The 12,632-nt window shown below is 40.2% G+C and overlaps 2 protein-coding genes across 7 annotated transcripts in view; both read right to left on the reverse strand.

The window, feature by feature from the left end:
• Positions 1–11,395, reverse strand: part of TNRC6C (trinucleotide repeat containing adaptor 6C) — a 65,343-nt gene extending 53,948 nt beyond the window's left edge. For all 6 annotated transcript variants that reach the window (XM_077833999.1, XM_077834002.1, XM_077834003.1 and 3 more), the window contains exon 1: positions 8,798–11,395. In XM_077833999.1, the coding sequence (XP_077690125.1) occupies positions 8,798–11,177 (2,380 nt within the window). In that variant the 5' untranslated portion in view covers positions 11,178–11,395. The remainder of the gene's footprint in view (positions 1–8,797) is intronic.
• LOC144274921 (trinucleotide repeat-containing gene 6C protein-like) overlaps positions 11,297–12,632 on the reverse strand; it is a 137,887-nt gene continuing 136,551 nt past the window's right edge. The window contains exon 7 of the mRNA XM_077834019.1: positions 11,297–11,395. Coding sequence (XP_077690145.1) covers positions 11,297–11,395 — 99 coding nt within the window. The remainder of the gene's footprint in view (positions 11,396–12,632) is intronic.

The following is a 12,632-nucleotide window of genomic DNA, read 5'->3' on the forward strand; positions in this document are numbered from 1 at the left end:
ATGGAACAGAGCAGCCCTGTGCTCGCTGGGGGCAGGACCCAGGGCCGGGGGAGCAGGTGAAGAGGGTACTAAACCCCTTCCCGGGGAGGGGGGGCTGCTGTGGAGCCCAGCTCATGCCAGAAAGTTTTGAGATTTCCCAGGGCTCCAGCCCAGCCAGAGACAGTGCGGAAAGGAAGGAGCCTGCTGGCCAGGCTGTAGGGGAGCTGAGCACTTCAACCAGGGGCTGGTTTTCTGCACAGCACTGGGAGCAGGATGCGCCCTGTTGGGGGGATGTGGAGGAGCAGTGGGGCTGGGGGGAGGGGGAGCAAAACAGGGGGAGGACAACGAGAGGGGGAGCACGTAAAGGGCCGATGGGTGGTTAGCAGAGGTGACACATAAGCGGCCATCGTCTGGCACCTGCCTGCACTCACCATCCACTGCAGCACACAGCCACTGCCGGCTGGAAATGGGATGGGAGGCGGGAGCCAGCATGCAGGGGGGGACTGTGCTGACAGACCAGCAGAGGGAGTGGCCAACCCTGTGCACTGCAACTTTGCCCCGCCACCAGCCTTGCACACCCATTCCCATCATCGGCCACTGGACCCCACTGCCACTAACCACTGGCAGGCAGGTGGCTGGCGACCAAGGATCCGGTCAGCAGCAGCACCCACCAGTGCTGATGGGGGGGAGGCACACAGAAAACACGGGACAATTTGCCCGTTTTTAAGAAAAAGTTAGAACACCTGCAGGAGGCCTTAAAATATGGGACTGTCACTTTAAAAACTGGACATCTGGTCACCCTATTCAAACCCTGATCTGAAGACAGAATTATTGATTTCCTTATGGGCTTTTCTATGGCATTCGTCACGATCATATCTGAGTGCTCCACAAACATTAATTCATCTTCACAAAACCCCTGAAGTGAAGGGGCTGTATTATCCCCATTTTATATGTGGGGAGCACAGCCACAGAGGTTAAGGGCAAAAGCATCCCCTAATTTTGGGTGCCCTAGTTCAGGCATCAAGGACCCTATTTTTCAGAGTATTTAGCTTTTTATATCACTGTATATATTTAAGCTCAGCTCCCACTGACTTCAGTTGTAGTTGTGAGTGCTCAGCATCAGAGCAAATCAGACCCCAGGGTCTCAAGTTTGGCACTCAGAAAATGAGGTTTAAGTGACTTATTTAGGATCACATAGGAATAATGAAGCACAGACAGGGATAGAATCCAGGCCTGCAGGGCAGCATTCAACTGTCTTACCCATGAGACTTCCTTTTCTCTTCCTGTAATCTCCTACTTCATTCACTACATAATTTCCAATTTCTGCAACAAAGTCAAAGGGACTTGACAGACAATAGTCTTCTTTACAACACAAACCTGATTCATCCCCAGAGCAACTCCCTCGGTGTATATGATCACGTAATTAAAGACTGCATCACAATGCATGCACACAAGGTGGCCCAATTATGGCTGCACAGGCAACCACCATAATTATGGCAATTCCTAACTTTTGAGTGCTTGACTTTGCAACCTTTTAACAGTTCTGTGTGTAATACATACAGACACACACAGAGACAGATGTTTATTCATAACATTGTTGCAACAATGATTTCAGAATTAATTTTTAAAGCAACAATTCTCTTCCTTTTACAACATATACCAATATATAAATATTTTGGATTTTGTTTTATTTCACTATCTCAGCATTTTTTAATGAACATTCATGCACATTTTTCAATATTATCATTTGAACCTAATGCTATGGTTTCTAGGTTGGATTTTTTAAAAATGATCATTAGAAGTCATATGGTATAAGCAGATAAATTTAGAAAACAAAAAAATCTGTAATAGTGCTTTTCCATCTGAAGAGGAAACTGTGTATAGTAACACCTTTTATTGAAAGGTAACATTCAAAATCTGAAAGACTAATTTGTTAGTCTCTAAGGTGCCACAAATATTCCTTTTCTTTTTAAAAATAGTAAGTTTTCCTGTGCAAGGTATCAAATTATTTGAATAGTGTGAATAGCACATAATTTAAAATTTATAGTTTCAAAATTGTGGATATGATCTACTAAAATCAGAATTAGTGTAAAGAAAGAATTACTTTAACACTGCCAGAAAGATTAAAAAAATCTGAAGTGACAATTTCATGTGCAAGGTACTATGATTAAAATGTTTTGCAAGTCCATTATATTTGTCATCCATTTAGCCCCTGGAAAATATTTTTCTTTCTAGAGTTTAGGTCAATTTAATGAAAACAGATATCCTCAACTTTTAAAAATACTTTAATTAGTGACTGGAAGCTGAAGCCAAACAAATTCAAAAGGGAAATAAGGCACAAATTTTTAACAGTGAGTGTGATTAACCTACCAAAAGAAACGCTAGATCCTTTATCTCTTAATGTCTTCAAATCAAAGCTGGATGCCATTCTGGAAGATATGCTTTAGCCAAACACAAGTTATTGAGCTCTATACAAAGATAACTGGGACAAAGTTAAGGGCCTGTGATAGACAGGAAGTCAGACTAGATGATCTAATGGTTTCTTCTGTTCATATCATCATAGAGTTTAAGGCCAATGTGTATGGAAATAGTTTTATACCAAAATTACAATAAATATGTATTGTTCCAGAACACCAGGTAGAGGAAAATGAAGGAGATGCAGAGGCAGAAAAACCACAACTGGATAGAAGCAGCATCTGGAATGTCAGTGTTAGTCATGACCAAAATAAGAGGCACCAAGAACTCAGTAGCAGGAAAAGAAAATGGCAAATCTATCTGGAACTTGAACAAAACATCCTTATAGGTGGGAACTCAGAGAAAATAAGTAGCATTAGCTTGGACAGCTTTCCAGGTCAAGACAAAACTGGATGGAAGAATTTCAGATAACACTGCTAGGTCTGATTAGTTTTGTGATGTCGGGAATCACCATATGGAACATTATTTCCAGTGCATGATCTTTCAGGTTTCTGGTAACTTGTATTTAAAAGGTGACCTATATTTTTCATTGCTATTCGCTCACTACAACACCCTGTCCCTATACAGGAAAACTGTATATTTCTTTCCTCCTGAAATGACCCAATAACCTAAAAACTTGAGTTTGGACTACAACAGAAGTTTACAGATGATTTCCTAGTCACCCTGAAGATAAAAGTTTTTAACCAATGTGCCTTTGTGGGAGTGACATATAAGTGCAAGGATGCTTGTTATCCCAGTGCAGAAGAGGATATCCTCCCAGTACAAGTCAATGAATAGAATTAGTAGAAACAGCAGCATTCCAGACTTGAATAACAGACACAATTGAAAAATATGTCTTTTGGCAGGAAGTATAGCCAGAAGAACAGAAACAGATGTACAGTACAGTAATTGTCTGAAAATGGCCATCAAAGGCTGAAAGACAAACATAGGGAAACAAATAGCAACAGGGAAAAGAAAACGCAGAATCTTAGAAATGTAGGACTGGAAGGGACCTCAAAAGGTTACCTTGTACAGTCCCCTGCACTGAGACAGAACTAAGTGTTATCTTCTGACCATTCCTAGCAGGTGTTTGTTTAACCTGTTCTTTAAAACCTCCAATGATGGAGGTTCCACAACCTCACTAGGCAATTTGTTCCAGTGCTTAACTATCCTTACAGTTAGGAAGTTTTTCCTAATGTCTAACCTAAATCTCCCTTGCAGCAATTTAAGCCCACTACTTCTTGTCCTGTCCTCAGTGGTTAAGGAGAACAATTTATCACCCTCCTCTTTAGAACAACCATTTACATACACTTGCATACTTATGTTCCACCTCAGCCTTCTCTTTTCCAGACAAAACAAAACCAATTTTTTTCAATCTTCCCTCAAAGGTGATGTTTTCTAGACCTTTAATCATTTTTGTTGCTCTCTGAACTTTCTTCAGTTTGTCCACATCTTTCCTAAAATGTGGTGCCCTGAACTGGAAACAGTACTGCAATCAAGGCCTTATCAGTGTTGAGTGGAAGAATTACTTCTCGTGTCTTGCTTACAACACTCCTGCTAATACATCCCAGAATGATGATTGCTTTTTTTGCACAACAATATTGACTCATATTTAGTTTGTGATCCACTATAATCTCCAGAACCTTTTCTGCAGTACTCCTTCCTAGGCAGTCATTTCCGATTTTGTATTTGTGCAATTGATTATTCCTTCCCTAATGAAGAGCTTTGCATTTGTCCATATTGAATTTCATCCTGTTCATTTCAGACCATTTCTCCAATTTTTCAAGATCATTTTGAATTCTAATCCTGTCCTCCAAAATGCTTGCAACCTCTCCCAGTGTGGTATCGTCCAGAAACTTGGTAAGGGTACTCTCTATGCCATTATCCAAATCATATATGAAGATATTGAACAGAACCAGATACAGAACAGATCCATACAGGACCCCACTTTATATGCCTTTCCAGCTTAATTATGAACCATTGATAACTACTCTCTTAGTAGTTTCCCAAAGACTTGTGCACCCATTTTATAGTAGGTTCATCTAGGCAATATTTCCCTAGTTTGTTTGTGAGAACGTCATGTGAGAGAGTATCAAAAGCCTTACTAAAGTCAAGATGTATCACATCTACTGCTTCCCCCCAATCTACAAGGCTTGTTACCCAGTCAAAGAAGGCTATGAGGGCATTAGCTTGGTTTGACATTATTTGTTCTTAACCAATCCATGTTGACTATTAGTTATCACCTTATTTTCTTCTAGGTGCTTACAAAATGATGGGTTGATTATTTGTTCCACTATCTTTCAGGTTACCAAAGTTAAGCTGACTAGTCTATAATTCCCTGGGTTGTCCTTATTCACCTTTTTATAGATAGGTACTATATTTGCCCTTTTTCAATCCTTGGGTATCTCTCCTGTCCTCCACAAGTTCTCAAAGATAATCACTAATGGTTCAGAGATCTATTCAGCAAGTGCCTTCAGTATTCTAAGATTTATTTCATCAGGCCCTACTGATCTGAAGATATCTTACTTGTCTAAGTAATAATTTGACTTGTTCTTTTCCTATTTTAGCCTGATGTCTAACCTAAATCTCCCTTGCAGCAATTTAAAACAACTACTTCTTATCCTGTCCTCAGTTTTCCAATCACTGCTAACTTTTTTGGTGAAAACAAACCAAAAAGGCATTTAGCACTGTGGCCATTGCCCCATTTTCTGTTATTGTGTTTTCTTCTTCATTGAGTAATGGGCCTACCCTGTCCTTGGTCTTCCTCTTATTTTGAATACCTTTGTAAAATGTTTTCTTGTTACTCTTTATATCCCTAGCTAGTTTAATCTTGGTTTTGTCTTGGACTTTCTAATTTTGTCCCTTTGCCATATATACACACACACGGGGACAGTTTGCTCTTGTGCTCTTAATAAAATTGATTTAAAAAAAAACTATCAACTCTTCTGAAGTCTCTTTCCCCTTAAACTTACTTCCCATTGGACCTTACCTAGCAATTCTCTGAGATTGCGGAAGTCTACCTTCTTGAAGTCCACTGCCTATATTCTGCTGTTTTCCTGCATACCATTCCTTAAAATCATGAATTCTATCATTTCATGATCACCTTCACCTTCCAATTCTCAACTAATTCATCCCTATTTATTTGAATCGTACCTAAAATAGCCTCTCCCCTAGTCACTTTCTCCACCTTCTGTAATAAAAGTTGTATCCAATGCATTCCAAGAATTTGTTGGATAATCTGTGACCTACTGTATTATTTCCCCAACAGATGTCTGGGTAGTTAAGTCGCCCATCACCACCAAGTCCCATGTTTTGGATGATTTTGTTAATTATTTAAAAAAGCCTCATCGACCTCTTCTTCCTGGTTAGGTGATCTGTAGCAGATATGTACCATGACATCACCCCTAGTTTTTTACTCCTTTTATCCTTACTCAGAGACTTTCAACAGGTCTGCCTCCCACTATCTCAACCTCAGTGCAAACTTATTCTGGATCAATATCCCAGTCATGTGAATTATCTCACCAAGTTTCTGTGATGCCAATTATGTCAAAATTGTGATTATTCACTAGTATTTCTAGTTCTTCCTGTTTATTGCCCATAGTTCTTGCATTAGTATACAGATAACTAAGATATTTATTAGATTTTCCCTCTATAATTCCTCTTGCCTCATCTTTGTTCCTGCTGTGATTGTAAGGATGAGATTAGTAAGGATGGTGACAATTATGAAAAGGAATTACAACATGGTACCTTCCCACCCACTGAAAGTTTGAAAAAATTAAGAGAGATCAACAAGCTAAGAGTGTAATCAATGGCTAAACTGACATTTTTGAGAAGCTTTTCTTACATTCATTCTGCTAGTCAACAAAATTCCGCTGAACTTCCTTAACTTGTAGAAAAGTATTCTTCCTTTATCACAAACACTGGGAGATAAGTAAGGACTACTGGTCAGTTTTAATTCTGTTGGATATCTAAATTTCTAACTCACATTTCGTAACTGAGTAAATGTACTCTGGATGAACAGCTTTCCAAATTGGCTATCAGAACCTAATCCAAGCTAGTCTCAGATACGTTAACTAAGCATTGTTCGAGAAACAAAATGGTAGCAAGGACGCTAGGAAAAAGATTACTTCCATGTCAGGCCCAGGAAGAATTATAAATGAGATTTTTGATGCTTGGATTTCAAAAGCAGCAAAGAAAAGTGGGGGCTTTCCTACTGTCAGATACTAAGGGTATCTAACCAAGACATCAAGCTAACCGAGCTGTAGGTTGTGGGAGTCATTTTCTGCCATGCTATAAATACAGACAGCATTTCAAAAAATCTGCAACTAAACTTCAACCAGACCTAGAAAGCTTTCTGTAGTATTTGTACAGAGGTGAATGCTCAAGGTAAGTTTATGTCCCATCTCCTTTTCTTTGCACTATCAATAAAATATTGTTTCATTTAAGGAAAACTGAATTAAGTTTGGAGATTTATTTAGGAGTGTTACTGGATGGAACCATGGAGAGTGAACAATGTTCTTTTCTTCTTAGGGAGACAAAGAAGCGGGGAACTGCCTTGATATAAAATAAGACACAGAGAAGACTCCAGTCTTTCTCCTGAAATAGTGACACAGCAGGGCAGACTAGCGCTAGTGTACGCACAGGGACAGCTGAATAATCTAGGTTATCAGATGTTGTTACATCTTGGTTTCCTTTTTTTAAAAAAGGAAAGTAGAAAACTAAGAATACTAGCCTCCCTAATTAAATTTCTGAATTCAGCAGCACACCAGTAAAAAGGCAACTTCCCAATTGAGAGCAGTACAAGTGTGATTTTAAGAGCCAGCCATTGAAGAGAAATCCCTTACCCTAAGACATGTGGGACACGTGATTTGGTAAATCTGCAAATACACTGCCTTAATTAATAAAAAGGTAGACTACACCTGTTCACAAGTACAAAGAGTGCAAGATTACAAACTCGTTTGTCCAGCTATGGAGCAATTAAAGTCAATACTTGATGGATTCCTGCCTATGGTCTAGAGTTCATGATGCACAAGGCTGACTTTTTCTCTATCTTTATGCTTATTCTCAAGGAAAATCTGATTCCAGGTACAAAACAGTTAACAAAAAACACAATTTATTGTTAATTACTACACTATGCCAAATATGCCTGACATCAAAGTGTAATCACTACTGCTAGTCAACGTACACAGCATAATTTTTGTTTATAATACTTAAGCCACTAATGTTCTATAAATCTAGCAATTATTAAAAAAATATTAAGGACACTACAAACATTACAACACTGTACATATAAAAATGAAATATCTAATAAACTTTAATAGGCTCTCTAGCTATAGTTTCAATCCCTTTCTCTAGGTCTTCAAACAACAATGCCTATCCCAACCAAGAGGATGAAACAGTGGCTGGCATAAGCATTGCTGGGCTGGAGTTAATTTCTGAATGAGGCTTTCAGGACTCAGAAAATCTGAGTGAGACCGTAGCTACATTTTTATGGGTTGTGCCAGCTGAATCCTCCACCTCACTTTCCAGATGCTCTTCCTGTGCAGCAGACAACCAATTTAGACAAGTGAGTGCAGACTCTTTAAAGACATTCCATTCCCCCTTGCCTTCTTAGCTCAAAAGGCCTCAACTGGCCTGCTGAACCTGATGCAATGCTGAGTGCAGCTATGACAGCAGATCCTGCCATAATGATTTCTTGAAGGATCCCCTTCCCCACATCAGTTTCTTTTCATTCCTGGATCCTGCTGACCTATTCATGAATTTCACAGAGCATCCCTCAGATGAGGTATCAGAAGGGTAGCTGTGTTAGTCTGTATCCACAAAAACAACAGGGAATCCAGTGGCACCTTAAAGACTAAGACTTATTTGGGTATAAGCTTTTGTGGGTAAAAAACCCACTTCTTCTGGGTTTTTTACCCATGAAAGTTTATGCCCAAATACATCTGTTAGTTTTTAGGGTGACACCAGACTCCCCATTGTTTTCCCTCATATCAGAAGTTTTCCAACTGGAAAAGCACATCAACTGGGGGCTCTGCAGGTGAGAATGTAATATTTTTTATTTTATTTTAGTAAACACAACCTACACAATTGTATTATCCTAAACGTTTTTTTAAACTTATCTGAAAAATTGAACAAATTCTTAAGTAACACTAAATTTAAATAAATAGGAAATGTCCAACAGATCTCATTTTATACTATTATTCACATTAATTAAAAACATTTGAAATCACTCCTCGTTATTAGAATGTGTATGTACGTCTTAAAAGACAGAGGTGTGTGTGTGTGTGTGTGTGTGTGTAATAAAATATTTATTTCCACTGTATCCTACTTCTGTCTTAAAAAGAAAATGAAACTTGTTCCATACCTGGACCAAGCAGTGGGGACCGGTTCGGCTGGGCACTTGACTGGTGCGAAGGCTGAGGTTCAGCCATATTTGTGTTGATAATGGTGGTAGTAGTGGTGGTGTTGGTTGTGGTACTGCTCTGAATTACAGGGTTGTTTCTATCCCACATGTTTACAGTCTTGTTGTTGTTGTAGTTTGGATCACCCCAAGCTGAGGTACCATCATCAATTTCCATCTTACGGCGAATGGATGGTGGAGAAGGCTCTTCCCAGCCAGTTGCCTCACTGCTATCTTTTTGTTTGGGTGGCACTGGCCCACCAACCCATCCTGACCCAGTCTGTTTAACAGAAGCTGCTCCTCCCCAGTTACTCACACTGTTGTCCTGGGGTTTACTAGCCCAATTCTGTTGAGGGCTAGGTTTTAGAGATTCTCCCCAACTTGTACCTGTATTAGCCTTGGTGTTTGTGCCATTTCCCCATCCACTGGTCCCAGACCTTGTAGTATCATTCCAACCTGACCCTGATCTATTGTCAGTATCCCATCCAGATCCATTCTTCTTCCCCTCAGCCAAGTGTCCAGGGACAGATGATGGTTCAGTCCAATCTCCACTTCCTGAAGTCCAGCCTGGATTTGATTTCTGTCCATCTCCCCAGTTTTGAGATTTGGGTTTCTGAGGTTCACCCCATGTCGGTGATTTATCCTCCTGATTTGCGGTCCCACTCCAAGCGTGGCCACTTTTGGCAGCAGTAGCAGCAGCAGCATTGACAGCAGTAGAGCTAGCTGATTCTCCCCATCCCCCTGGGCCATTTGGCGCTTTGTTGTTGTTGTCTCCCCAACCTGTATTTGCTGGAACAGCTGAGGGTGGAGAGTTGGCCCACCCAGATACTGAAGAGGTATTTGTACTGTTCATGATGGACCCATCATTCTTCCCCCCTGAGTTTGAAGACTGAGAAGCTGTACAACCCCAGGCCTCCGTTCCATTGTCATTCTTTCGTTCAGACCTTGGGGATTCTTCAAATTCCCAGGCAGTGTTTTGCTTTACAGGAGTCTGCCCCCAACCAGTATTGGACAGAACTCTTGGGTCAAGGTCATTCCTTGGCAACTGGACTTGCCCTTGGTCTATCACCCCTTTGTCTCTCCTTCTGGCCTCTCCTGCTCCTTCTCTCCCAGTGTTGCCCTCATTTTGACCTCCACCACTGTCATTACTTTCTTCACTAGCTGTGGTGACAGATGCTGCAGCTTTGGCCCAAGAGTTTATTTGTTCATTGCCCTGCTGCATGGCAGGATTCTGGCTGGTAACACTAGGGCTATCCCACCCTGCTGATCCTTTACCACTGATGTCACTATTGGAATGCTGATTTGGGGTCTTACCCCATTCACCATTAACACCATTACTGGTGTTACGGTTGGGGTGGCCCCAAGCTCCAGAATGCATGCTACCAACACTACTGTTGCCACTGCCCCTGCCCCATGCTAGTACCCCAGGACCAGCAGGAGGTCCTGAATCCCATGCACTTGCTCCATTTCCTTCCTTGTGCACAGCACTGCTGGATCCGTTCTGTTTAGCACTTAATGCTGAGTTCACAGTGTCTCCATTCCCCTGACTGAACCCAGAATTGCCGTTTCCTGTGGCAGGATTACCTGGGGATATTCCCCATACCGAACTACCCATTCCTTCACCATTGCCCCCACTGACTTGAGAAACTGATGTTCCATTAGCACCAGGAAGGCCTTGCAGGTGGGGCGAGATGATGGCCCCCATACCAACAGCCATCCCCCAGTTTGGCAGTCCATTAGTCTGCATTGCATTGATAGGGTTTGGTGAAGAGTTCATGGGGTTAGTGTTATTTGGTCCATCAGTGTTAAGGTTCTGAGGTTGTACGCTGAAAGACACATTCTGAGAAGTGGACGTTTGTGGTTCTGTGCTCTCTTGCGGCAGCAAGTTTCCCCAAGCACCTAAGGTGCTTGTTGGGTTACCATTCTGGTTGCCGATATTCTGACCTATGGCACTGACTGGACTACAAATACTGGAAGGGTTGCCTGCTCCCACAGTTCCTTCATGTCCGAGTACAGGCCAGGCAGCTGGATTGGCATTAGGGTTAAGGTTAAGATTAATGCCAGCATTTGAGTTGGAAGCACCCCAGCAGTTTTGACTTCTACCATCTGCAATCATGTTGTCCATCTTTCCATCCCCACCACTGGCAGAGCAGTGAGTTAGACCAGAGTTGGAGCCTGTGGCCACACCCCACACTCTGGCTGAGTTTCCATTACCATTTGCTCCACCAGCTCCAAGGGCACTCTGGTTAGAAGTGCTTTGGATGAGTGCTCCATTGGTGCCATTATTGCCATTAGTTTTCTTTGTATGTCCAGTGAAGTTGCCTTGGGCACTCCCTGTAGCCATGCTACTGTTCTCTGAGCCACAGTTAGAGGCAGAGTCAGTTTCTGTAGTACATTCTGAAGCAGATTCAGACTCAGTTCCTGTAATGGAAGGCCACGCTTCCTTGTCAGTCCTATCTATTATCACTTTATCCCAGCTGCAGTTGGCTTCACTTCTGAAAGTGGGCTGCTGTCCCCAGTGGGAATTTTCATAATGGTCTCCCAAACCACTGTGACTAAGATCTGAAAAGGATTAAACAAGACTCAGAATTAGTCTGCCATTCAAATTCTGTTAAAATAACGTCATTAAATACATTTTACTTTCTCAATTACTATACCATACTCTACATAAATTCCAAATTACACTAAAACGAAGCATACACTATTTTTAAAAGATGTATATAAGATAATTTTATGCACCACAATAAGTACCTTACAACTTTCTGTTTAAAAACGTTTTTTCTATAAAAGGAGTTTGATCATAAATTTATCTTCTATATCATCAAGTTCATATTCAACATTTTATGTAAATTTTACAAACATTTTACACTGAAAAGGTTTAAGAACTGCCCAGAAGTTATAAATATTTTGCGTCTTTTGGTATACTAGTAGAAACTGATAAACCAGTGAAAAACAAACAGATTAAAAACAACAAACAGGTTACACTGAGGCACAGTATACTTGTACAGAATCCAAAAAGTAGATCTGAAAAAAAAACTATTAGGACATCTAATCTATCCGCTTGCCAATGCAGGCTGGTCCCTACAATAATAGGTTTTCTAGTGCTTTACCTGGTTTAATTTTAAACGTTTCCTTTGAGCTTCCAAAAATAAAACCTTACAAATTTTAAATTTTTGGTCTCTAAGTCATAATATCTCTGCACCAGAAATAAGCAATCCAAAAAAACTCCCACATTTAAGAAAACTGTATCTGTATTCTGAAAATTACTGAAAAGAGATGAATACTATGTCAAGTGTTGATATTCTGTTAACATTTTAGTTATTTTGACTCAGTTAACCCCCCCCTTCTTTTGGTGAAATATGAAAAAAGACAGTTCAACAAAAATCATTTTAAAAATTAAAATATTTCCTCATGTAAAATATTTAAAGAGCTATTACTGATAAATATGAATAGTGTCAAAACACTACATTCACTGCTCATTTAGTTTTCTTTCGTTGCTAAACTCTCTCTCTAAGAACCATACACAGAGAATACAGAACTATGATATTTTAATGCAACTATATTATAGTATCTGAGCATGGCTATAAGTAATGTTTTTTGTAGAGCAAGATAAGTAGTTCTAAAGAACAGCCTGGTTATGTCACTCAATAATACGTATTAAATGGCAAGACCAGAATAAGCAATTTAGCTCTTAAATGATTTAGGTGGTACTTGAATATCATTTTTAAACTTGTAATTATAGTCCAATTTGTCTCAAAAACCAAAGAAAATAAACATTATCTTTGTAAAAAGAAAAGGA

This window comes from Eretmochelys imbricata, chromosome 14, assembly GCF_965152235.1.
Source record: "Eretmochelys imbricata isolate rEreImb1 chromosome 14, rEreImb1.hap1, whole genome shotgun sequence".
NCBI classification, from domain to species: domain Eukaryota; kingdom Metazoa; phylum Chordata; order Testudines; family Cheloniidae; genus Eretmochelys; species Eretmochelys imbricata.